The sequence below is a fragment of the Equus przewalskii genome, chromosome 24, assembly GCF_037783145.1.
Source record: "Equus przewalskii isolate Varuska chromosome 24, EquPr2, whole genome shotgun sequence".
Lineage (NCBI taxonomy): Eukaryota > Metazoa > Chordata > Mammalia > Perissodactyla > Equidae > Equus > Equus przewalskii.
The window spans coordinates 26,222,858-26,249,513 of record NC_091854.1 but is presented as its reverse complement, the minus strand read 5'-3'; the positions used below and the strand labels follow the sequence as shown (position 1 = coordinate 26,249,513).

The 26,656-nt window shown below is 37.4% G+C and overlaps 1 protein-coding gene across 1 annotated transcript in view; it reads right to left on the bottom strand.

Moving 5' to 3' along the window:
* Positions 1–9,587: 9,587 nt before the first annotated feature.
* Positions 9,588–26,656, bottom strand: part of PTGER3 (prostaglandin E receptor 3) — a 245,129-nt gene continuing 228,060 nt past the window's right edge. The window contains exon 3 of the mRNA XM_070592386.1: positions 9,588–9,847. Within this exon, the coding sequence (XP_070448487.1) occupies positions 9,701–9,847 (147 nt within the window). The 3' untranslated portion in view covers positions 9,588–9,700. The remainder of the gene's footprint in view (positions 9,848–26,656) is intronic.

The following is a 26,656-nucleotide window of genomic DNA, read 5'->3' as shown; positions in this document are numbered from 1 at the left end:
TATCATAACCTGGCTGTTGACATTGATGTAGTCAAGCATAAAATACTCCCATCAACATAAGCATCCTTATTTACTGCCCTTTTATAACTATACTTAGTTCTCTCCCATCATCAACCCCTTAGCCCCCAGCAACCACTAACCTGTTCTGCATCTCAACGGTTCTTTCATCAAGAGTTGCATATAAATGAAATCATGCAGTATGCTACTTTTTGGGGATTGGCTTTTTCCACTCAACATAATTCTCTTGAGAGTCATCCAGGTAATTGAATATATCAAGTTTGTCCTTTGTTATTGCTGATTAGGATTCCATGGTATGGATGGGCATGGTTTGCTTAATCATTCACCAGTTGAAGGATATATGGGTTGTATCAAGGTTTTGGCTATTATGAACAAAGTTGCTATAAACATTTGTGTACAGGTTTTTGTGTGAACATAAGATTTGATTTCTCTGAGATAAATACCCAAGAGTCCAATACCCAAGTGTTGTATGGTAGTTTCATGTTTAGTTTTTTAAAGAAACTGCCAAACTGTTTTCCAGAGTGGCAAACATTTTACATTCCCACCAGCAATGTATCAATGACCCATTTTTTCTGCATCCTTACCAACACTTGTTGTTGTCATCTTTTTTTATTCTAGCCGTTCAGATAGGTATGCAATAACATCTCAATGTGGTTTTAATTCTTATTTCCCTAATGGTGAACAATGTTGAACATCTTTTCATATGGTTGCTTGCTATCTGTTTATTCTCTTCAGCTCTTCAGTGAAGTGTCTGCATAGGTCTTTTACTTATTTTTTGATTGGCTTTTTTTTTTTTTACTGTTGAGTTTTCAGAGTTTTTTATATTTTCTAGATACTAGTTCTTTGTTGGATATGTGGTTTGCAAATATGTTCTCAATCTGTAGCTTGTCTTTTCATTTTAACGGGGTCTTTTGAAGAACAAAATTTTAAATTTTGATGAAGTCAAATTTATAAGTTTTCCCTTACTTATCACGCTTTTGATAGCAAGTCTAAGAAATCTCTGACCAGCCTTGGATTCTGAAGATATTCTTCTATATTTTTTCTAAAAGTTTTATAGTTTCACATCTTACATTTACGTCCATCTCTGGAATAAACGTCTTTTGGTCACAGTGTATAATTCTTTTTATATATTGTTGAATTCTAATAAGAATTTAAGAGTTAAGAATTCTTGTGCCAATATTCATGAGGGATATTGGTCTATAGTTTTATTATACTATTTTTGTCTGGTTTGGTGTCAAGGCAATAGTAGATTCATAAAGTGAATTGGGAGATGTTCTCTCCTGTTTTATATTCTAGAAGAGATTGTATAGATTTAGTGTTACTTCTTTAAACATTTGGTAGAATTCTCCAGTGAAATCATGTGGGCATGGAGGATTTTGGGAGCGTTTTTAAACTATGAATTCAATTTTCTTAATATTTTGAAGGCTTTTCTAATGATCTATCTCATTTTTGGTAAGTTGTGGCAGTTTGTGTCTTTTGAGGAGCGGTGCATTTAATCAAAGTTGTCAAATTCACGAGTGTAGAGGTGTTTGTAATATTCTGTATTATCCTTTTGGTTCTTCAAGGCCTGCAGTGATATCCCCTGTTTCATTCCTCATATTCGTAATTTGTGTCTTCTCTCTTTTTTTCTTCCAGACTTGCTAGAAGTTTGTCGATATAATTGATCTTTGCCAAAAACTAGCTCTTTCATTGATTTTCTGTATTGTTTTTCTGTTTTCACTTTCACTGATTTCTGCTCTTCTCTTTGTTATTTCCTTCCTTACGCTCACTTTGAGTTCATTTCATCTTTGTTTTTTAGGTTGTTGAGGTAGAGTTTGGGTTGCTTATTTGAGACTTTCTCTCCTTTCTAATATATGCATTAGGTGATAGAAATGTCTCTCTCAGCACTGCTTTAGTTGTGTCTTACAAACTTTATGTTGTATTTTTGTTTTCATTCATTTCAATGTAGTCTTTGATTTTCTTTGAGACTTCCTATATGACTCATAAATTATTTAGAAGTATGTTGTTTAGTTTACAAATAGTTAGCTATTTTCCTATTGTCTTTTGTCACAGACTTCTAGCTTGATTCCATTGTTATCAGAGAACACAATCTGTATAATTTCAGTATTTAAAAACTTTTTAAGTTTTGTTTTATGGCTCAGGATATGGTCTATCTTTGTATATGTTCTGAGGGTGTTTGAAAAGAACACATGTGGTTGTGTTGTTGGGTGAGGTCTTCTGTAAATGCTGATTAGATCTATTGGTTTACAGTTGTTGAGGATCCTTGTTGATTTTCTGTCTAGTTGTTCTATCAGTTCTTGAGATATGGAAGTCTATAACTGTAATTGTGAATTTATCTATGTCTCCTTTAAGTTCTGTTAGTATGTGCCTCATATATTTTGTAGCTCTGATGTTTGATGCACAGAATACATGTTTAGGATTCCTATGATCCTTTTATCATTATATTATGTCTTTCTTTGTCTCTGGTAATTTTCTTTGCTCCAAAGACTACTTTATCTGATGTTGTAGAGCTCCTCTTCTTTTCCTTTGATTAATGTTTGCATGGGCTTTTTTTTTCATCCTTTCACTTTCAACCTGACTATGTTACTATATTTGAAGAAAGTTTCTTGCAGACATCATATATGCAGTTTTTTGTTTTGTGTGTGTGTGTGTGTGTGTGTGTGAGGAAGATTGTCCCTGAGCTAACATCTGTTGCCAATCTTCCTCTTTTTCCTTGAGGAAGATTGTCATTGTGCTAACATCTGTGCCAATCTTTCTCTATTTTATGTGGAATGCTGCCACAGCGTGGCTTGATGAGTGGTGCTAGGTCTGAGCCTGGGATGCAAACCTGTGAACCCCAGGCCACTGAAGCAGAATGTGCAAACTTAACCACTATGCAACTGAGCTGGCCCCAAATATAAGTTTTTTAAAGCTTATATAAGTCAGCTATTCCGTGATTCTGGAAATAGACTGACTGCCCAAATGACTGACTTACTGGCCAAGTGACTGATTGATAATAAACTAGCTTCACATTTATCAATAAAAAAAATGATATATGCCTAGATACTGAGGATAGGGTTGACACGCAATGATTGATGCTGAGATATATAAAGGCTATCTTTTCCTGTATTAAAATCTTGTTCTTGCTCATCTAACAAATTATCTAACAAAAGAGGTAGAAATTCTAGGTGCTCCATCCTGTGAATTCACCTCTCTATTTACTTTCAAGTTCTCCTAGTCACTAGGGATTCAGGAGATTTAAGGAATGAAGTTTTGAGAAAATTGCCCTATTTATTTTCAGGCCCAACTTTTCTTTATGGGGAGAAGGAAAAACTAGTGGATCTTCATTCAGTTCACAGACAAATTATCTGGATATTTAGCTTGACTTCATTGTTTAGATACAGCTAAAAAGTAGGAGAATGAAAAGTAGAGTTCAGTGATTCTGACCCTGGTACTCTTCTATTGTGTAAAGTTCATCAGAGCCTGTCGGGTTACGGGCTTGTTAGCTGAGGCACTGAGGCTATCCACACTCGGGGAGTCACTTCAGGGAGGAACTACCTCAACTTCTCTGTGGCGTAGCCGAGTTTCACCATTCCAGCTGGAGGTCACTTTCTGTGCTCAGTATCACAGGAACCATAATCTGGCAATTGTGCAGCGAAGTTACGGCTCTGAAATAATAATCAGTGTCTGTGCATGACTCAAAACGTGGTTGACAGAGATAATGTTTGATAGTTCGAACAAATGGAAGAAAGGCATTTTCTTCCTCAGCAGGTCACAGGAAATTAGTGCCAGATTGTCAGGCTGGCAGGTGCAATTATTCTCCCAGAACTGATGGTTAATGAAATTGTTTATGGAGCTCTCAATGAGTTTTCAAAAGGATTTATGGGAATAGCAATAGACAACATGTTTTAACTGAAGACACGACGATCAAAGAATTTGAAAGTTTCGCAAAATTTATCAGTAAAACAAATCATTCCTGGCAACTCCAACAAATGGCAAATCACTCTTGGCAACAAGTGATCAATAAGGTACTCTTGCCAGAAACAGTTATCTGTAGTTCTTACCCAAGCTAGCAAATCATCTCCAGCATTTTGGCAAGTGGAAGCCACAGCCATGCCTCACTAAATGGTGGTTTGGCCATAAAATAGAACAGCAGAGGGGCTGGCCCAGTGGTGTAGTGGTTAAGTTCACGTGCTCTGCTTTGGCAGCCTGGGGTTCATGGGTTCAGATCCTGGGTGCAGACCTGTACACCTCTTACTGAGCCATGCTGTGGTGGCATCCCACATACAAAATGGAGGAAGATTGGCATGATGTTAGCTCAGCAACAATCTTCCTCAAGTAAAAAGAGGAAGATTGGTAATAGGTGTTAGCTCAGGGCCAATATTCCTCAAAAAAAAAAAAAAAAAAGAGCAGCAGAAATAGAATAATAATAATAGTAATACCTATTGATATTTTCTATTTTTCCTACAAAATCAGCAGCCGTGACATACTTTTGTTTGGAAAATGCCATTTCTTTTCTTTTCTGAGCAGGTTTTCTGGACAGACTTTGGAAGCATGAAGGTTATATGGGGAATGTGCAAAAGCTTGCTCTAATCATGATTTTCCCAGATATGTTAGTGAGAGAACATGGCTCTCCTTGACATTTTATAGTCCAGGTTGAGGAAAGATAGGTTTATTATTTCTTCTCCATGATACATCACTTACATACAAACACTCGTCTATTCAGCCCCTTATCTCTCTATCCTTCTACCTATATATCTCTCAATTCATGCATCTATCCCTGATCTGTGCATCCATTTTTCACAGTACTTTGCTATTTAACTAGAAAAACTAAGATAATAAGGGAGGAGAAGGAAAGGGAAGAAAAAATATTTTTTAAAAAGGCATATAGCGCAGGAAGAAAGAAAGAAGGGAGGAAGAGCAGCATGATGAAATGGGAGAAACACTATAGCTGGATTCAGAATGTACTTTCTTGTTTGGCTCCATCACTTCCGGGCTGTATGACCATGGAAAGGTTCCTTCACGTTCCTGAATCTCACTTCCTGTATTTTTCCTCAGTGGGTACTGAGGTGGGGTCGGTGAGCCGAGGAGTGGAAAGAAAGATTTCTTGGACTCTCAAGGTCTGGCAGTAGTGCTCCTTTATTTAGAGAATAGTGTGGAATAGCATGGGGACAAGACCCATGGGCAGTCAGAGCTGCTGCTGGCGTGGGGAGCTGCTGCTGCGCAAAGTTGGGTGGAGAGCAAGGCTAAATTTAAGGCATAGGTATGTGAGTTATCTCTTTACAAGACAAAGGAAGGAATATGTAAAAAAGGTGTTAAAATGGTATCAGTGCCGGTAGGGTCTCATTATTGGGTGGTCCTATAACTTTTAGAGAATCAAACCGGATTAAGTAAATGGCAGAAGCCACCGCTTAAATATTACCTTCAGCCAAAGACAAAGGAGGATGTTGGGAGGGGTCAGTTATGTGAGGTTGCCAGACAGTAAACAACTTAAGTTCTTGCCTTTGGCATTGATTAAGTGTTTCTAGAGATAAGGTCATCTCCCTTCTTCCCGGCACTGAGAGGAGGCATCTTTACAGATGGAGGTTTCCCTTACAAATGTAAATGTTTCCCAACAAAGGGCAAGCAAACCCTGCTCATCAGAGTTGCTTTTATTAAAGGTAACCAGCACCCTTCTCATTTGCAGTTTTAAAAGTAACCAGCCTAAAATCGTCATCAGTACCATGTCTCTACTTATCTCAAAGGATCAATTCAAAAGTGTCGTCAGTCAACAAGAAAGCATTCTGTAACCGCAGAGTGCAAACCAAATTTTAGATGGTTTCTATAATAAACTCACATGTAATATGGGTAGCTTCATATGACTCAGTTACTGGGGTTTTTACGGTGTGCACTTGCCTCTCAGAATTTCTTCTAGTATTCGTGTGGTTTCATTTTTAAAAATTTAAATCCCTATTTTGTTTGGAATTTATCCATAGATAAGTTCAAAAAATGAACCAAATTTTATCTTTTTTCCCCACATAAGATCTCTAGTTATTCTAATAACATTTATTAAAAAGTCCGCTTTTCCCACTGATTTGAGATGCTGCCTTCAGCATATCCTACATTTTCGTATGAAATTGGGTCCAATTTGTATTTTTAAAAATTCTGCTGTGTATTCATATGTGAATACCATGCTGTTTAATTATACATTCTTCATAATACGTTTTATTATATGGTTCTGTGCATTACTTTCTTTTATCTTACAGGAACTTTGTATACGACTTGACCACAGTCTTTTCTCTTGTTCACATTTAAGTGAGCTGCGTTTTTTCACACCCTCTGAAGAAGAGTGCTGGCCAGGAGACTTTTCCTAGCTTCACAGTCGTAGGACTCCCTCATGTTATTGCGAAGTGTTCACATATGCGATCTTATACTTTCTGTGGCCTATCGTCTCTGTTCTCCTCCTCTACTGTTACCTGGATCTTTTCTTCCATTTGGTTCTAGTGTCTCTATCCTGCTCAGTTTACCTTCTATTCCCAGAAGATTCTCCTGGAGGCTGGTCTTTGTCCTCCAAGGGAGTTTTGACCTTTATTTATATTTTCTTAGGGTGCAAGCTGACCTGCATCATCTGACCTTTGCTGTCCTTCGCCCTCACCCACAGATTGGAGCCCCTGAGACCAGGTCCTGTTTTGGTGCTTTTCTAAGAATGGCCCACTGGGCTTTCCAGAATGGACCTCTCAATTTTGGGTTCTTGAGCCATTCAATTTCTGAGTCCTCCAGCTCTCCTAGCTGTCAGAAATCCCTTTGCCTTCTCTCTGCTTCCTCCCTCAGTACTATGTGAGGTTTGCTATAGTTAGTTTGGCCTCAATTCCTCAAATTAAGGGGTTTATAGAGATACTTTTTTGTTTAGTTTTGTTGTAGATTTTGGCTGCATATTTTGTTATTCCAGTTGCTTTGTCTGTTTTGTAGGGAAATTTGAAAAATCAAAAGATATGCTGTACCCCTACAATCTGCCTTTGAACTTCCCCCCACCTTCCTTATAGTAGTTTTAAAGGTTCGCCTTTCTATATACAGCTATTTACTCCACCTTTTATTTTCATGTAGGCTATGAGGTAAGGAGTTAACTTGGTCTTTTTCCATTTATACCATGTTCCTTCACATATATGCATCTTTTCTTTCTCTGAATCATAAAGCCATGTCTCTCACAAGTTTCGTCAGCCCTTGGCTCTGCTCTGAAATCTGTATTCTATATTTCTATCCTTACACCAAGATTGCTCTGTTCTAATTCTCATAGTAATTATATTTCTTGGTATTTGACATTAGAAGTCTTCCCCACAACTCTTCCCTGCTCGTTGTTTTCTTATTCAAAATGTCCTTGTTTATTCTTTGTCTTTCTCTCACTATACAAATTTTATTATCAGCTTGGAAATTTTGCTAAAAATAGAGTTGGGATTTAGAAAGACCTGACCGTTTTTTTTGAGATGTTAATTCTTACCTATGCATATAGTATTTCACCATTTATTTACGGATCTTATGTATATTAAGCTGGAATGCAGTAGCTTTCTGAACTCTCTTTCAAGCTTGCACAGATTCTCTGTAGAGTCTCTTGAACGCTCTTTGTAGTTAATATCATCTGCAAAGAACAATTTGTTTTTTTGGTTTCCAAACCATATATTGCTTTTCTTTGTCTCATTATTCGGGCTAGGGCTTCCAATTCCATGTTAGTAGTGGTGGTGTAAATGGCGTTCTCATCTTGCTACTATTGCTAAGGAGTATACTTCCAATCTTAACTTCTACCATAAAATATGATGCTTGTTCTGTATTTTTGGGAGATAATTTTTATCAGCTTAAAAAAAAGGTGCTTCTGGGGCTGACTCCATGGCTGAGTGGTTAAGTTCACGTGCTCTGCTTCAGTGGCTCAGGGTTTGCCAGTTCGGATCCCAGGCACAGACATGGCACTACTCATCAGGCCATGTTGAGGCGGTGTCCCACATGCCACCACTAGAAGGACCTACAACTAAAATATACAACTATGTACTGGGGGGCTTTGGGGAGAAGAAAAAAAAGATTAGCAACAGAAGTTAGCTCAGGTGCCAATCCTTAAAAAAAAGGTTACTTCTACTCCTGGTTTCCCAAGACTTTTCACCGTGAGTGAATATTGAATTTTACTGAAGACCTTTCTTCACCATTTTAGCGTTTTACATCATGTGTTATTTTACTTTAATCTATTCATGTGGTGAGTATATTAAGTGTTTCCCCCAATATTAAAACATTCTTGTGTTATTGGGTTAAATACACCTTGCCTGTGATATATATTATGATTTATATGTCACGTTACATGAATTCAGAAATAATGCTTTGGGCATTCGGCTCCTGTCTTTCGTAAATGTTGTTTTCAAACAGAGGTGGAGCAAAGTACTTATCTTCTTGGAGGAATAAGTGGTATAGGAGGGAAGATGAAGGAAGATGGAATATCAGCAAGCAGCTCTCTTCGGACAACAGGGAGGCAGAAGGTGGATCCCTGCATCCCAGGATTCTCCAAGCCTCGTCTCACCAGGTCACTGCTGATGTCCTGGAAGTCACAACTGACACCGCATGGTACCAAAGTGTATCCAGGAATGGACAGTCCTAGAAAAAGTGGCTGGACCCCAACAACTCCCAGCTGGCCAACTCTGCAGATGCAAGCCCGTCACTTCATTGTCTTATAATGAAATCCACCAACTTATGAGACTCATTTTTATTTGCTCTCCGTCTACTGCAGATATGGTTTTGCTAAGAGAGGTGCTTTCTGCCAGTGCCCTGAAATTAACTGAATTTCCTAATTTGGCGCCTTGTAGAAATGGAAACAGCAGTTTAACATTAGTATATCCCCAAGCTGAAGCCAGAAAATTTAAGCTACAGCCTTGTAGGAGAGAATAATGAAGTGCTAGGTCTTTCTTGAAAATCTTATTTAAGTTTCTCTCCTAGTCAATAGGAGTGAGTCTCAGGAAAAACTGGATTTGGGGTACTGCCTTTCCTCCTGGGGCTATTATTTCAAATTTACTCAAAAGAGTAGCCATTAAGATAGGGGCAAGTAGATAGAGATAAAGTTACTATTTCAAATTGTTATCACAGTTGCTAAATTTTATTCTCAGTTTCGGTACTTACCTTGTCTGCAAGCAATAACAAACTGACGGGCACCGGTCCTTGAACCATCCTCTGAGTAGCACCCGTCTAAAGTCTTTCTAGATCTCCAGAGAAGATCTGTGGTTGTGGCTATTTTCATTAACTCGACTGGAAGCTAATAGACCAGAAGGCTGCAATGTTTTGAGAAAACTCTGTAGATGCCAAGCCTGTCTAGAATCCGCCTGTGACTGTTCAACTCCTGAAACAGTCCTCCTGCCTGAGTGCCAAACTCACACTGACAGGAAGTAGATGGAAAACCATGCAAGCCCCAGGAAGTGCATCCTCTTTAATACTCATCTCGGCTGTGGTCAAATAGACAAGGAAGAACCTCCTGGAGTGCAAAACTGGAGAGAAGTGAACAAGACAGATTATTGTTTGTTGTTGTTAGTGCCATGGAATTGATTCCAAAATTTTGCTTCTAAATATAGAAAAACAAATGCTAGATACAAGTGTAAATGCTCACTTTTATTACCTCCTATTCTGGTAAGGTGACAATGTGCCCTAGTTTTGGTCAATAAGCAGAATTATTTGGAGGAGTATTTGTGGGAAAGCTTTTGTTTTACGAGTAGACAGATATTCCTCTTCTCACTTCTTCCCATTTTGAGCGTGGACTAGATTTCTGCAGCTGCAACAACCATTTTTCAAGCATGAGATGCAAAAACATGAAGTATGCGTTGGAAATTATATGGTTGCATGAGATGAAAACCTGAAAATGAAAGAGTAGAAAACCTTTAAGAACCTGAGATGTTATGGTTTAGTTGAGCAATTAAACCAATGCCAACCATTGATTGCTCATGGACTTAGTAATACGAAAAAGAAACCCATATTTGTTAAGCTGTATCTAGACAATCCACTTAATACGCTATTTAACATTGTCTTTTTTCCTCCTGTGTGGCTATTGTGAAGACTGTCATCAGGGTAATTGTTCATTTGCAGGTAATGTCTGTTTTAGTTTTTCCTTTCTTTTAACAAAAAGGTCAGTTTTACTACAGTGTGCCTTATGCTGGATTTCATTTTATTTATCCTGCCTGATGCAGTGTGCTTTTCCAAACTGAAGATTTATGTCAATTACAAATTTAGGGAATTTTCCAGTCCTTGCTCTTGAGCATTAATTCTCCTTCCTCTGCTCTCCTTCTGAAACTCTACTAGATAGAAGTTGAAGCTTCTCAATTTACTACTTAAGTTTCTTGATTTCCCTAATATATTTTTACCTCATTTCCCTCTGTACTGCATTTCCAGTAATTACCTACATTTATTTTCCTGTTCATTAATTCTCTCTTCAGCTGTGCCTACTTTGCTGTTGAACCTGTGCATGACTATTTTTAAAATCTCTTTCAGACGACTTTTTATCTAAGGTTACTGGGTTGCTATTCCTCCTCTTTTTGGGAGATCCGCTTACTCCACCTCTTGGTGCATTGATTTTTCATCTAGTTTATAATTTTTTATCATGGACTTATTTTTAGTGAGTTTTTCCTTGTTGATTCTCCTTTGTTTTAGGTTGTAGAAATGCACAGTAGTTTTGAGCACTTCAGAAGGATCACCAGTCTAAAGTAAATTTTACCAGTAATTTCTTGGTTTCAGGCTCCTACAACATATGGACTCTGATCCTACACGTGGTATAGCTCTGGGGCTTTGATTTCTCACAGGGTACAGTTTTTCTTTTTTACACAAAGATTTTTGAGCAGAGCAGATTCTGAGTTGCTTCCTGGTCTGAGGAATAGAGTCTTGCTACCCGGAGGTATAATCCTTCCAAGTTTCCAGTTTAATGGAGGAGATCTTAGTACCAATTCTTATCTTGAGTTAACTCAGCACCAAAACTTCTGTTTCTCTTTGGGCATTAAAACCTCAGTCCCAGCCAGTAGATCTGCATGTATGTCTGCTATCACCTTTCAGATGTTTGGTGCTATCACACATATTTGAATTTCTTGTTCTGGCCTAGGGGCCTTTTCATTTTTTTCTTTGTGTTTGGCTACAAATTACTTTTTCTCCTGTATATTTACCTAGAATTTCTATGTGTTTGTAATGGGAGAGGGCCTCATGTTAACTTTATTTTCCATTTGCCAGAATTGTTTAAATGCTTTGTAAAAGCAAGAAATTCCGTTCATCAAGATGCAAGTCCCTACAGAGACATGAGTTGCCAGTTTTCTTATTCTGCCTAACTGGGTACATTAGCAGATATTTGGAAGTACATTAGAATGGATAAGAACATGCAACTTAGAATCAGAAATCCATTGGGTTGTAATTCTAGCCATATCTTGGGCAAATTACACTACCTGTCTAAGACTGACTATACTCATACTAAAGTAAATAGTCCCTACCTCATGGGATTATTGAGATGATTAAATACAGTGCCTGGCACAAAGTGAATTAATAAATGCTTGCCATCATTATTACAGAATATTGTTCAAATTCTTTAGGTCAGCACTTAATGATCATAAGCTACTCTCCAGTTTTGTCTCTTCATGCAACTTTTTTTCTGTGTGGTTTTTTTTTTTTGCTCCAAAAAAATTGACTAAAATTGTCTCTGATCTTGTCTTCTTAATTGGATTGGTACCTCTAGATTGAAGGAACTCGTTTTTAAACTTGATCATATTCCTTGCTAAAATGTGTTATAATGACTGTCACATCTTGGTGCCTGATTAGCATTTGGATTGTTTTAGCTTCCTCTAGTATTTCCAAACTCCAGACTTATTTTCTTTTTACTTCACTAGGTATTTCTCTCCCTACAGCAGTTAAATAATTTTAAAAATTTTAATTTTCCAAATTAAAGAATACTTATTTTTGTATAAAATTAATTTCACCTGCAGAGTTTATGAAATAAAGATAATGGCTTCTTCTACTTCAATTATAACCAGGAGGTACGAATGAGAGGATTACAACCTCTCATTGAAAATGAAAATAAATCCTCAATGACATTAATTAGAATCAAATCCACTTGTAACATTACCTAAGGCACAATTAATTAAAAATGCAATCTGAGATCATTAAGAAGTATATTCATATATGCATATTTTCTTCGTGGAGCCTGAATATGTTTTAAATGAAATAAAGTTAACTGAATATATATTCTTCCTAAATTGTTTCAACTAAAGGTGGGGTCTAGCATCTCTGTGGGATCATATCTTTCCAGGGTTGGTTCTGCTATGTGTCTTTCCCTATTCTGGTTAAGGATCTTTGGCTGATTTTCCATCTTCCTGTTTTTTTCAGTTAGTTACAGGAGTACAGATATATACTCAATATATTCAGATAAACTCATGATGTCTCCTTTTTTGTGCTATTGTTGTCGTATGCGTTTTAATTTTACATGTGCTCTAAACCTGCATCACTTATTTTTATCTTAGACAGTCAGTAATATTTTGGAGAGATTGAAAAAAGAAAAATAAATGTCTTTTATATTTATCTTTATTTTAACTGTTTCCAGGGATCCTCATTTCTTTGTGTAGATCCAAGTTTCTGTCTGGTGTCATACTCCTTTTTCCTGAAGAATTTCTTTTAACACTTCTTTTTTGTTGTTGTTGAGGAAGATTCACCCTGAGCTAACATCTGTGCCAGTCTTTTTCTATTTTGTATATGGGTGGTCACCACAACTTGGCCACTGACGAGTGGTGTACGTCTGTGCCTAGGAACCAAACCTGGGCTGCTGAATTGGAGTATGCCATTCTTAAACACTAGGCCATGAGGCTAGCCCCAACATTTCTTGTAGTTCAGATCTGCTGTTAATGAATTCTCTCAGCTTTTGCTTGTTGGAAAAAGTCTTTATTTTTCTATCATTTTTGAATGATAGTTTCTGAGGTATAGGATTGACAGTTTTTTCTTTGAGCACTTTAAAAATATCACTCTATTTCTTCTGGCATGCAAAGTTTCTAGCAAGATAGCTGGTATACTTCTTATCTTTGTTTTTTCTATGTAATGTGGTCTTTTCTCTGGACAACTTCAAGATTTTCTTTTTATCTTGCGTACTCATTATTTTGACTTATATGTGTCTAGGTGTGTTAATTTAATTTCATTATTATCTTTTCAATCCTTTCTGGGCTTTGCTGAGCTTCCAGGACCTGCGATTTGACATCTTCAATATTTTTGGAGCATTTTCAGCCATTATCTCTTCAAATATTTCTTCAGCACTGCTTTCTCTCTCTCTATCTCCTTCTCCTGGGGATTCCAATTACATGTGTGTTAGGCTCTTTGGTTGCACCCCAGAACTCTTGGACGCTCTGCTCTGCTTTCTCTTTCTATCTCTTTCTGGGTGTGTGTGCATGTAGATGTGTGTGTTTTAGTTTGGCTGATATCTAGTGACCATCCTTGGTTTTATCAAGTCTACTGTTAAGTCAGTTAAAGGTCTTCTTTATCTCTGTGACTGTGATATTTTTTTCTGAGCATATCTATTTGATTGTTTCTTACCCTTTACATTCTCCATCTGTTCATGCTGAAATTCCCCATCAGTTCCTGTATGTTGTCCACTCTTTCCATTAGATAACATATTAATCATAGCTATTTTAAATTCCCTCTTTAAGTTATCTCTGAGTCTTGTTCTATTGATTGATTTGTCTTTTGACAATGGTTTGTTTTTTTCTTGCCTTTTGTGTGTCTTATAATGTCTTATTGATTGCTGACCATACCGTGTAGAGGAGCAGACGCTGAGGTAACTAATATTCATGACTCACAGTGGGTATACCCTTTCTTCTGCTAGGCCATTGGTGCGGGATATTGAGTCCATACAGTCAAGATTATAATTGGTTTTGGGTTTTATTGTTGCTATGGCTACCTTTAGTGTAGCAAACAGTTTAAATTTCTTTATCATTATCTTGTTCTTATCATGAGTTTGGTTTTGCAGAGCCTTTTTCTCAATTTTCCTACTTTACCTTAAATTTTAGACCTTCCATGGTCTCTCTCCATACTCTTGTTCCTCCCCAGTGGTAGGCTGTTGTTGATTGTGTTTTGGTGTTTGTTAGCCTGGTGACAGAGTGCAGGGGAGATCTGTGTTGTTCTGATTAAACCCCTGCCTTAGGCAGTTACCAGTTTATGCTTGGAGGATAATGGCCTTGTTTCCAACATTCTGTAGTCAATGGGGGGTAGGAGGTCAGGGAAATTCAGTATCCAGTTTACATCCTTTTGATCGTTTCTTCTGTTATTATGGTATCCTGCTGTAATTGAGACCCTCTTTTTTAACCTCTTAAGAGAAAATAAGAAAGAAGAAGGAAACAAAACAAAACAAAAATCCCTCCAGACTTCTGTGAGAGCGGAGGAGGTAGTCATATGGCTGATCAGAGTGGAGAAAGAAAGTGGGTCTAACTTTTCCAAGAAGATTTTCAAAACTCCTCTCATTTTAGCCATTTCTTTTCCACTTTGCTGTGCCAATCGTTCCTGAGATTTGGGGGACATTTTGAAGTGTAAATCAGGTTCTTTTGTAGCATTGCCCACTTTTATCTGAGGATTCAGCATTTTTTTTCCCAGAACTATTTTTAGCTTCCATAATTTTGTTAATGTAGGCTTGTCTTCCATTTTCCCTGATTTTGTATCTTTATGCCTTTAAACCAAATCATGTTACTATTATTTTAGCAGGATTTTAGGGAGGGAGTGAAAGGAAATAGGTGTCTTTAATCCACCGTATTTATATAGAAGCCCTATGGTTGGCCATCTTAAAGTGATTCATCATTTTCACTTATCAAGTTCCTCTATTATATGTGTAAATAAACTTTGGAGAGAGCCCAGTGGCCCTATTGACATGGCCAAAAATAGATGAAATTGTAAAAGATATGTAGTTTACACTTTGTCTCTGGAATACATGTTTGTCACGTTCTATTTCCTTATTAAGATTTTAAGTACTTTGATGGGAAAGTTCATGTCTCATATGTTTTTACAATGCCTCTAACATCTTGCCTGTTTCCTTGATTTCAATTATTTTAAACTCTTTCATGTATTTAGCTAGGCTAAAAACCCAGTCTTAAAGTCCTGTAAATTTTACAGAGAAATTATGCTACATAGAGATTACTGTTTGTTTTGCAATTACTTGGAGTTTATTTTTTCCAGAAAAATGTCATCTTGTTTATGAAAATCAAAAGGATCTATTTTTACCAGCCTCTTAAACCTGAACACAATATAAAAACTATTCCTTCTTTTCATGTTATTTTAGAGTGAGGGTAAGTCCTCTTGCTAGTACAAAACTGGCTCTTCTGTTTCCTTATAAGGGACATCAGAGCAATGTTAAGAAGTTGCAGAACTTTCTAATGAGAAATTCTCAAAGTGGGGATACATTAGTGGAGTGCAGATCACTTTTATTATTCCTTTTACATTTATTGATTGAGTGGCTACTAAATATAAGGGTCTGTATTAGATACTTTGGAGGACTTTAAGAAGCACATGTTCTTATCAGGACACAACTGGTTGCTTAGTGTTATGTAACTATTCTCCATGCAGCAAGAATACTAAATATATAGGCTTATATCCATATTAATCTCTAGATACAACCCTGAAAATTAGATGGAAAATCTTTAAGGAGCTTGAGTTAATTATTCTGGGGCTCAGTATTGTGGTACTCTTGTTGTTAATTAAAGTTGTTGTGCTCTAATTCTATTACTGAGATTTTGACCTGAAGCTCCAGTGATGTGTGTATGTCTTGGTAACTTCCCCAGAACCTAAATATCAGTATCTTACTTATTTTTTTTTCCTGTTGCTCCTTATTGCTTTAAGCTATGAAAAATAATATTTACCAGTTAGGACTCTGAACCATACCTGCTGGCTCACCTTCTGCTAAAAGATTTTCTTGATATCAGCTGATTTCCTGAATTTTAGAGATGCTGAATTTTGCTTCATATTTTTCTTTCACTTTACTCTGACCATTACCAGGACATTCCCTCTCAATTTATGCACACCCTCCCACTCCCCCATGTTAACCACTGCATGTTTTATGCTATCGTATTCTTGAATTTTCTGTTCTCTGAGGTCCTGAAACTGTATTTGTCCCCAGCTCAGTGGTTGTGACTCATTCTGTGTTATGGATTTTGTAATCATAACTAATCACTCACCAAGGCAAAGCAATTGTTACTCTTCAGAGTCTTATAATCAGCTTGAATAAACAGAATATATGTATAAAAGAGCATGAATAACAAGATGAACTGGGATGTTATCAATGACAAGTAGAGAGTGGCATAACTTAGCACTGATTCAACATTGATAGTAACTGCCAAAAACATGTTGACAACCCTGATCTGAGGACTCAGTTCACTTCTTTGTCAATTCATGTCTTTCTTCAAATTTGTAAAGTTTTCAGGCATTATTTCTTCAAATATTTTTCCTTCCACTTTCTCTCTCTCTTTTCCTTTTGGAACTCCCAGAATGGGTATGTTGATCCGCGTGCGGGTGTCCTACAATTCTCTTAGGCTCTGTTCACTTTTCTTTAGTCTTTTTTTCTTTCTGCTTATAAGACCTGATAATTTCAGTTGTCTGTCTTCAAGTTGTCTGATTCTTTCTTCTGCCTGCTCAGATCTGCTCTTGAACCTCTCTACTGAACTTTTCATTTCCGTTATTGTACTTTTCAACTCTAGACTTTCTATCTGGTTCCTTTCTATAATTTCTCTTTTTATGATATTCTCATCTTGTTTATGCATCACTTTCCTGATTTCCTTTAGTTCTTTGTCCATGTTTTCCTTTAGCTCTTTGAGCATATTTAAGACAGCTATTTAATTTATTTATTTACTTATTTTTTGAGGAAGATTAGCTCTGAGCTAACTACTGCCAGTCCTCCTCTTTTTTTCTGAGAAAGTATGGCCCTGAGCTAACATCCATGCCCATCTTCCTCTACTTTATATGTGGGATGCCTACCACAGCATGGCATGCCAAGCGGTGCCATGTCCGCACCTGAGATCCGAACTGGTGAACCCTGGGCCGCAGAAGCAGAATGTGCGAACTTAACCACTGCACCTCCGGGCCAGCCCCGAAGACAGTTCTTTTAAAGTCTGCCTAGTAATTCTGATGTCTGGGTTTCCTGAGGGATGATTTCTGTCATTAATTCTCTGCCTTTGAATCGGTCTTACTCTTTTGTTTCTTTCACTTCTTATGTGTTTTGCTGTTATTGAAAATTGGACATTTGAATGTTATAATGTAGTCACTCTTGAAGTGAGGTCTTCACCATTCCCAGGGTTTGCTTTCTTTTGATTGTTGAAGGCTGTAGTAGTCCATTTGTTTAGTGACATTTTCAAACGATTTTGCAAAGACTGTATTTCTTATCCTATTGGCAACTGAAGTCACTGCTCCTTTAGATCATGTTCTAATATTTTGACAAATAATTTCTAGAATACCAGGAGCTAAAACACAAAGCAAAACAAAATGAGAAAAAAATTGTCCAGTTTTTGCAGATTTCCTCTGTGTTGGGGCACTCTAATATTTAGCCAGGCTTTCAATGAGCCTAGGGATCAGCCCAAACTGAAAGCTTGGGCTCTTTTCTGAGCATATGTCTTACCCTGGGAAAGGGCATAGCTTTCTAAATCCTCCATATGAATGGGTTTTTTGAATATCCTAATCTTCCAAAGAATTTCCCCTAGCTTTTCCTCCTGAGTGTTAGGCTCTCTATCGTATATCTGTGTTGTAACCTTTTACACAAGGTGTCTGCACATTGTTAGTTTGCCCTGCAGTATTTTCAAGGAACGCCTGCTGCTTTTGAGGCCTGACTTCTGAGTTGGGCCATACAGAAATGAGTGCTTTATGTCAGTCTCTCAGGCAGCCGGGTTAGAACAAATCTACACAATAATTTGTAAAAGTAAGGTTTGCTCTGCTCTCTCCAGAACCAGAGACCAGAGCCCCACCCTAGGAACACAGGCTGCCACTGCTTCAAGATTGCTGCCATGCTAGGGCGGAGGTGGAGAAAGGGCAAGTAAAAACGCCACAATGCTTTCCTACTGTTTAAAGTTGCATATTTCTTGGTTAAACATTTACTGGTTTGCTGTAAACCTTTGACAGTTCTCTAGAATTCTGAAAAAATAGATTTTGATAATTTCTACTTCCGTTTTGATGTTTTTAGGGGGATGAGAGCTTGGAGCTGCCTACTCTACCATTCTGTTGATGTCAATTTTCACTTCTTTGGAGTATTAATCCCAAATCAGCGTGTCTGAAGAAGACGCAAAACTGAACAGCTTCTCTCAAACCTCAAAAATCTTTTTCAGAAAAGACAAGAGGAAGGAGAACAGGTGTTTCAGTTCTGAGGATTGGCCATGGCATGAATCATGACACATGCTCATGAATGATTGAGTAGCAATGAGAAGACCAGTTAGGTTGAACTGAGGAGTTTGTATAGTGAGGAATTGAGCAAAAAATGCTATAGATTGGAGGCCTTTTTAAAATTATGTTTATGGGGTAAAGGCTTGCAAAGCTCGTGTTTTAAGAATAAGAATCTGGAAATGTTGCACAGGATAAATAGCAGGCCAGAGAGGGTAGAGGTGAGTCATACACAATTGTAATATTCCATTCTATGTAATGTTCTATGTGAGAGTCATGGTGGCCAGAATAGAAAAGACATCAAGGGCACAGAGATATTTCCAGCCAAAGTAACAAATGCCTACAGCATGGACTGTGGAATTTAGATACAAAATGTTAAAGATGATACAGGAAGGTAGATGATTTTCTCTTTGAAGTGAAATGTTTATTTAACCCAAACACACATGAAGACCTAACTCCAGAAACATTTGCTGTCATTGTTCTATTTATATTTAATGACTTGAAGAATAAAATAAGGCATCCGATATAAATAGCTTCTTTTTTTCTAACAAATCCTATTGAATCAGAGATTGTCAGATATAGCCAAGCCATTACAGATGGAAATGTGAACTGTATTGTTAAGACTGACTTTATCTCATTATTGGCAGCTTTTTGAAAGAGAAGATAGAAACAGATATGTATGAAGCTTTGCTCATGTTTCTTCCTTCGTGCTATCTAGTTCCCTCTCAGTCTGTTTTTGGTAACTGTCAGATTGATTCCAGGGAGGCAGCTTTACAGTCAGATTTATCATGTGTTTAGAAAAAAGCTTTCTTTGGATTACTTAGCTTTGAAAAAATTATACTTTGTATTGAGCTTTTGATCTCAGATCAGTTAAACACATGAAAGATGAGTTGGAAGTACAAGAAACATGTCTAGGAGTAACTTTGGTAGGATTACTAAACTTTCCATCCTTGCTATAGAGAAGATAAAAATGATGCTTCTCTAATTTAATGAAAGTGTAAGGGGAATGAGCTATCTGTTGAAGAAAGGCACTAGCATTTCCATTTATGTTGACTCCTTTGGAGGGTTTGGATGGAAACTGTGATACATTTCAATTCTGGTCTCTATCATAGTTGACAGTGCTCAGTCATCTCCAACATGAAGTGTTATTCCTTTCCTAAAGAAGGATGATGCACTGGTTTAATAAAAGCTGGATGCAGAAGATATCAATGGCATAATGATAGTGAACTTGGTCCCTCCTTTAGTTCCTGAGAGACAGAGTATATTACATATATTTGGCATATACTAAATGCCAGGCATTTTGATAGGTGCATGCACACATACGTTTCCTATTTTAATCAGGTAACAAATCTGCAAGTATCCTTATGATTTTTACATATGAAGAGATGTTCCCCATATCACATAGTAAGGATCAAGCCTGGAATAGGAATCCACAAATGTACTCTTCTAAAATCCTTCTATTAACAAGAAGTGGTAGAGAATGATGTTTGAGAGCATGATCTCTACCGACCACTACCTGTGGGTCTTGAGAAAGAGTTCCCTTTGCGTGAGGTAAAAAGAAGTGTGGCTCTCAGCAGAATATGGAGGTTCAAAGTAAAGCCCAAAGCTACTGCTGTGAGCTTCCCAGATCCTGTGGGAAGTGGCAGAGTTTGGGACATGTGACCTCACATTTCCACACATCAGGAAACAATATTTGACAAAATGTGGGTTAGAAATAAATACCAGTGGTGATGGAAGAGTTGGAATTCCATTAACAAACTAGATCGAGGCTATCCGATACTTCTAAATTTATAAACTAAGCCCTTGATTTTTTTAAACTTTTTTGACTGCTTGGGACCCTCAAAGAAATTTTAGCTCAGAAGACACTTATTTAATAAGTTTATGTCTAATCTTCATTTCCCTTCCCTTCTTTCTTTCCTCCTTTCCTTCTTATAAGAAATTTTTCCTGTTTCAAAGCCAGAACCAATAGGGTGAGACCAACACTCCCAGGGGTGGTCTTAAAAGAGAGACTGCTAGGGCTATGGAGGTGGGAGATTTATTTAAAGTAATTAGTAGTTTATAATTATAAATTAATTATAGTAATTTACTTAAGGTAATATCAAGAGTCACTTAAAAGAGAAGACTTGTGCTGAGATTTTGAAGAAAATGGAAAAGATTTAATGGGGGCTGGTGATCCATACTTGGATGATATTGATGATGAGATGGATGCAAAGATGGAAGAAACTTAGGAAAAGTTTTGTTTGGAATCAGTAAATATAAACAAGAATAGTAAAGCTAAATTTTATCATATCAGTTTTATAAAGCAGTTTAGGTTATGGTGATTTAGCATAACACAGGAAAACATGAAATTGTGTCACACTCACACCAAATTAAAGATGCTGAGTTATGTTACTAATGTATGCAACTTTACTTGTGTTTAACACTATCCTCCAAAATGAACTTTATTCCTTATAACTTAAAATGTGTGCGTGTGTGTATATATATATATATATAATAGTTTATTATGTACAGTTAATTCCACTGTTTTGGCTGCAATAAAGTCAATTTTGAAATAAATAAAACGTTCAAAGTAAAACATATATAAATACACAAGATTTACTCAAGATGGCAGGGAGAGCATTGCTGGAAGAAGAATGCAGATTAAATCATGCTCAAGGGCACAGCAAGCTTGAACCTGGGAAGAGCGAGTTGAGGGTCAAGTCTAAAAAGTGAAGTGTGCGTGAAAATAGGAGAGTTAGAAGTTATGGTGTATCAAGAGTAAGACAACGTCAGAGGAATAAGTCAGGACAAATCAAAGTTCTGGGAATGAGAGAGTGCTGAAGTTCTCATTTTTATGTGGCATTTGGTGTGCAGTGGAGGTGATTACTCAAAAGAATCCTCCAGAAATAGGCATTTATTTTTTGTTGTGTCAAAAAGCCTGGGTATCAAAAGGCTTCTCCAGGGTTAATTCTACCTATGACAGCTTGGACCTTTTGTTGTTGCTGTTGTTTGACCTAGAAGAATATTTGACCTACACATAAATAAAATATCTTGATAATTTTTTTTCTCTGGAGGAAGATGTGTGAATGAACTGGAATATGCAAAGTCATAATTTGAGATCTAATCTTAGAAAAACCATGATGTCTCATTTCTCTTACTTCCCAAAAATGAAGTCAAAGAGACACACAGGGTCATTTTCTCCTCTTGGATGAAAGGTGTTATAGAAATGCAGAGCATCAGCCTGTCGTTTCCACAGCCGTTAACTACGCTGTCCTTAGAATGCAAGATGGAAAATTGAAGCTGGAGCTGATTGTAACTGGCCTCCTTTGATCCATGAATAACTTCAGCATAATTCAAGGAGCAGAAATAAGAAAGAGGCACATGATAGCTCCACACAGCAACCTACGTGATAATAACAAGGGGAACATAAAATTACCAACTTTTGCGTGGACAGACAATTTCTTATCTCTATCCCAGTGGAAAAGTAAAATCAAAATTATGGTTTACTGAACTCCAGAAGAGTCTGACTCATGGGTTATGGCCGTGATTCATTCCTGAGCTCTTCCTTCGAGGTTTAAAGCAAGGACCCAGTGAGATCGACCACTAATTCATCAGCCCGCACATTTATAACTGCAGTGCTGGAGGAGGGGGAGAGCTGAGCATGCCTCCAGGAAATTTGGGATGATTGAATTGCAAGCAATTCCTGTTATCCAGCTAAGAGAAAAGCGGGAACAACAGAGATTAAATGTAAAAATTTATTTACAATTTTAGATTGCCAGTCTGGAAATGGAGAAGTTTCCTGGCTATACACATCCACATAATATAAATAGATGCTTAGATTATTAACTGTGTAATACCTAGTCTGTTACTCTGAATTTACAATAGATGTTTTAAAAAAAGGCATCGAGGTTTTTTTTTTAACTTGTCTGGTATATACATGGAACAACATTGCTCCAGATAGAATTGCTTCCTAAACAGCAAGATCTGTGAAACATTCACAGCTACTCTGCATCTTCATTACAATATCAAGGCACAGAAAATTCCAGTAAGTCCTCAGCTTGTTGACCTGGGGATATAGCAGGAGCCAGTGAGTCTGCACTGCTTCAAGTTCTTTCACCCACAATGCTTCAGTGAGAGCTTTTTATGGGGAAATAATTTTTTCCCCTTTCTTAAGATCATTTATCATTTATCCCTTAATATATAAACCAGTTTTTATATTATCTGTCACCAATGCTCAACCCTACTCCAAAACACGTTAAAGGGAACTTGTGGAATACGTGTGTGCTATGCAGATGCACAAAAGAAGTTGTCTATAAAACCTGTGTGCAAGGGGAGTTATTGGTTCCCAAATCTTGGGGAATTCCTCTTCCCTTCCGCCACCATGCTGAGCCACTGCTGTTTTCTTGCCCAGCGTTACAAGAAACTCTAGCTTGTGTGTATTTCACACACAGCTGGGTGTCGGGCTAAAGACGGTGGACAAGAGAAAGCAGAGCTGCAATTTTCTAGTCTTTGCTGTTAGGAAAACACTGTGATGTGGCCGTTTATAGTTAGAGTGGTCAAAAGCAAATCCCTGCTTTGCTGCTTGTAATAGGATGATCTTTGGAAAGTCATTTGCCTTTCCTAAGGGTCAGTTTCCGTGTCATAAAATGGAAAAAAATAGCATCTATGTCTTAAAGTCGCTGTGAGGGTTGATGAAGCGCACAGCACAAATGAAATAATGTGCAGGAAGCACGTTGCATAATGTCTCATTGAATTTTGAATCACTCTATGAAGTGAAACTATTTCTCATTTTATAGATGTGGAAATAATTAATATTAGAATTAATTAAGATTCCCAAGGCCATGCTGTTAGCAAATATAGGATGGTATTCAAACCAGCTCTGCCTGACTCCAGGGCCTGAGCGCTTCCCCACTGCACGATGCTCCTTTCTAGCGAGAAAGGATTTTTAAACTCACCCTCGGAACTCTGCTGTGTAATGTTTGTATTTGCAATGTATGTAGTTTTGCCTAATGTAGTAATATAAAAACCTGTCTCCACTTTTCACATCACACCACAGGTTCAGCCATTTCTAAACAAAACTTTGGTTATTATTTTAAACTCAGATCTAAAAATCTTCTCATATAGTTCAATAGCTAACAGATAAATCCTGAAAGATGGTTGCAGTAAAGATTCTGGAGCTCAGGATGGGCAGCTGGTAGAAAAGGATTCCTCTCTGGGCGTTCTGCAGTTACACTCAGATTCACAAATGTTAATCCAGCTGCTACCTAATTGAAATTGCTAATAGAGTTATAATGGATTACCTTTCCTCAAGCCAATACCAGAAAATTCAAACCACAGATAAAATTAGCCCTTCAGGAACTGGCAGCTTAATAGCTTAGTCCAGTAGGTCTCAATCTTTTGGCTTCCAGACTCCTTTATGAGGATCCCAAAGTATGTGTTACATATCTATTGTTTGTATGTTACATGTCTATTGTTGGCTTCCATATTAAAAATTAATGTAGAGAAGTTTTTCATTTGAAAATAATAAGCCTATTACATGTTAATATAAATCAACGTTAACATAAATAACACATTTTTAATGAAAAATAACTATATTTTCCAAAACAAAAAAAAAATGTGAGGGAGAGTGGCATCATTTAACATTTGTGCAAATCTCTTTGATGGCTTAATAGAAAACAGCTGGGTTCTCATATCTGCTTCTGCGTTCAGGCTATTGCATCTGCAGACTTTATGTTGAAGCGACTCTGTTCGCTCATGAGAGAATGACAGAGAAAGGAAGATAACGTTTTAGAATTATTATTAAGATAGTTTTGACGTTACAGTTCCCCTGAGTGGATCTTATGGACTTCCAGGGGTCCCTGGACCCCATTTGGAGAACCAGTAGCTTGGCCAATAAACTTGATGACACGAGGAATGCCTGACTGATGCTGTTGGTCTGATTGATGGTACAGTAATATTCATGGCTGAGATCATTCAAACTTTATAGACTGCTTAGTAGCATAGGGCACTGGAACACAGAAAGAAAGATTTGGATTTGTAAGTTGTAAAACTTTCACATAAGCTGCAAGAAGATCAGGGACATCTGTCACTACTGATTTGCAGAGTTGAGAAGTAAAAATATCCCTTCCTCATGATTTTTATTCAATTAGAGCCTCATCTGACTGGTTTCACAAGCCATTTAATAGAGAGTGGTTGGTGTGAGATTCAAATGTATATTTCTTTCCGGTGTCCAGCCTCAACAAGTCCATGAGGCGTCCAGCATGAAAAAAGCCTGTGGGAGCCCAGCTGGCTTTCTCTTCTAGAGGTTCCCAGAAAGTCCAAATCTCCCACTTTTCCTATTCGCTATTTGAAATATGCGGACTGTGACGATTAGGAGACTAGCATACTCCAAGTTTCTTGAGGCCTTTGTCTACTGTAGACTGTGTATTTTGGCAGGCTGCTTGAGAGCACAGAGCCTGGCTTCCCATCAGTGTGAAAGTCCCACAGACTCTCTGGGCTCTCTTCCTTTTCTGCTTCCCAACATATTCATTAGGTTCCCATGGTTACATTGTTGGGGCTTAAAGTAGGCCAGATCACCCCAGAACACAGTTCCTAATCAGCTCTCTTCAGGGTACTACTTCCTTTCTTCCAACCCACTTGATTCTTTCATCTTCTGCTGTAAGAGGTCGTAATTGCCTGCAGTTTCTTGTAGCCCGGCTAATTTGTGTAGCCCATTCTCAATAGTCTCTGTTAGTAGTATTGGGCTAACGCTGAAGCTGGTTTGGCACGTAACAAACCTTGAAAATAAGCCTGATACCAATGTTATCGATACTTACAGGATTTTTTATGATCTCTAAAAACCACTGTTATTTTTGATGTTATGCCCAAATTCTTAAAATTTAATACACTCACATCATGCATCTTGCAATTTATATGACTCTCTTAGAACACTAGGGTATAAATTATAATGTGAAATGTCAGTTATGATGTATTCATAAAAATAATAAACTAACATTTGTCTAACTCTTTTTAGTTTACAAAGTTCTGTCACAGACATTATTTAATTTAGTTCACAAGAAATGCTCCTGCAGGCTTTGCTATAATTCCTATTCTACAGATGCAGGGAATACATTGTGCCAAGGAAGATTAAGCACTTTGCTTGAGTAACTGACAAAGCTGTTTTCCAATCTTAGGTCTTCAGATTCAAGACCCAGCACCCTTTCTGCTATACTGGTGTTTTGCAAATTTTAGATATTTGCATATAATTTTAATGTATTTACCACATCCATATTGTATAGTACCCAAGTGTACTATATCCATGAACTTAAAAATTTCAACTAATTTTGTTACTTAAGTACACATATATTGAAAAGTAGCCTTATATTGTGATAGTTGAAATGAAAAATACTGGTCTTTTGCTTTAAAATAAAGGAAACCATAAAAATAAACACAACGAAGGTAAAAAATGTTGTTAAATTCTAGTTAGAGACTGTTGCCTACTAAAACACTTGAGGTCTTGTATTCCTATTGTTAAAAAGGGAAAATAGCATGAGATGGAGAAGTTGTGAAAGTCATACAAACACCAAACTGGGGCTCTCTTTTTGAGGACAGAACACAAATGGAACAGGGAAACACTCTAACAGTGTACTATGTAAAGTCATTTTAGTTGCCATGCTGGGAGGCTCTGAGTTGCAGGATGGTGTATTTGAAAAAGTAATGGGAGAAAAGACATTTAGTTAGAGACATAGGTCAAGTTTATAATAAAAGTAATTGGTGAGAATGTCACTCACTCTCATCTAAAGGTACATCGTACTTTTCCGGGGGAAGGAAGTGGAGATAACACAATTATGAATAAAATTCAGGCCCATTTCAAAGAATTTTCTCTACAGGAGACCAACATGTCTATCAATGATTCTAGTCAGAAAAGAAGACAGGATGGACCCACATCTCCCAGCCTTATTCATGTCAGAACACTGTAATACTTGGATGAGGAGAAAGGTGCTGCTGTAGCTTCCCAGGCCCTAGGTGGCTGCCCAGTAGCATGGGGAGTCAAGATCTCTGGACACTTGAAAACCATCTGTGGTCAGCAAGGCACAGCAGCACACTGAGAGGGAAGCTCAGCCACATGAAACTGATGAGAGGACCACAGAATAAGGAGAATACAACATGGTCCCTGACAGCAAAGAATTCACAATTTCTTCCAGAAACATTTATGGAGCATCTTCTATGAGCAAGCTGTAACTGTGGGCAACATGGCAGATTCATATTAGGTAGAAAATTTAGCTTTAGAGAGCAAAATGTCGAGCATCTACAACTTGTGACACGTAGCAACAGACATTTGAAACTTACA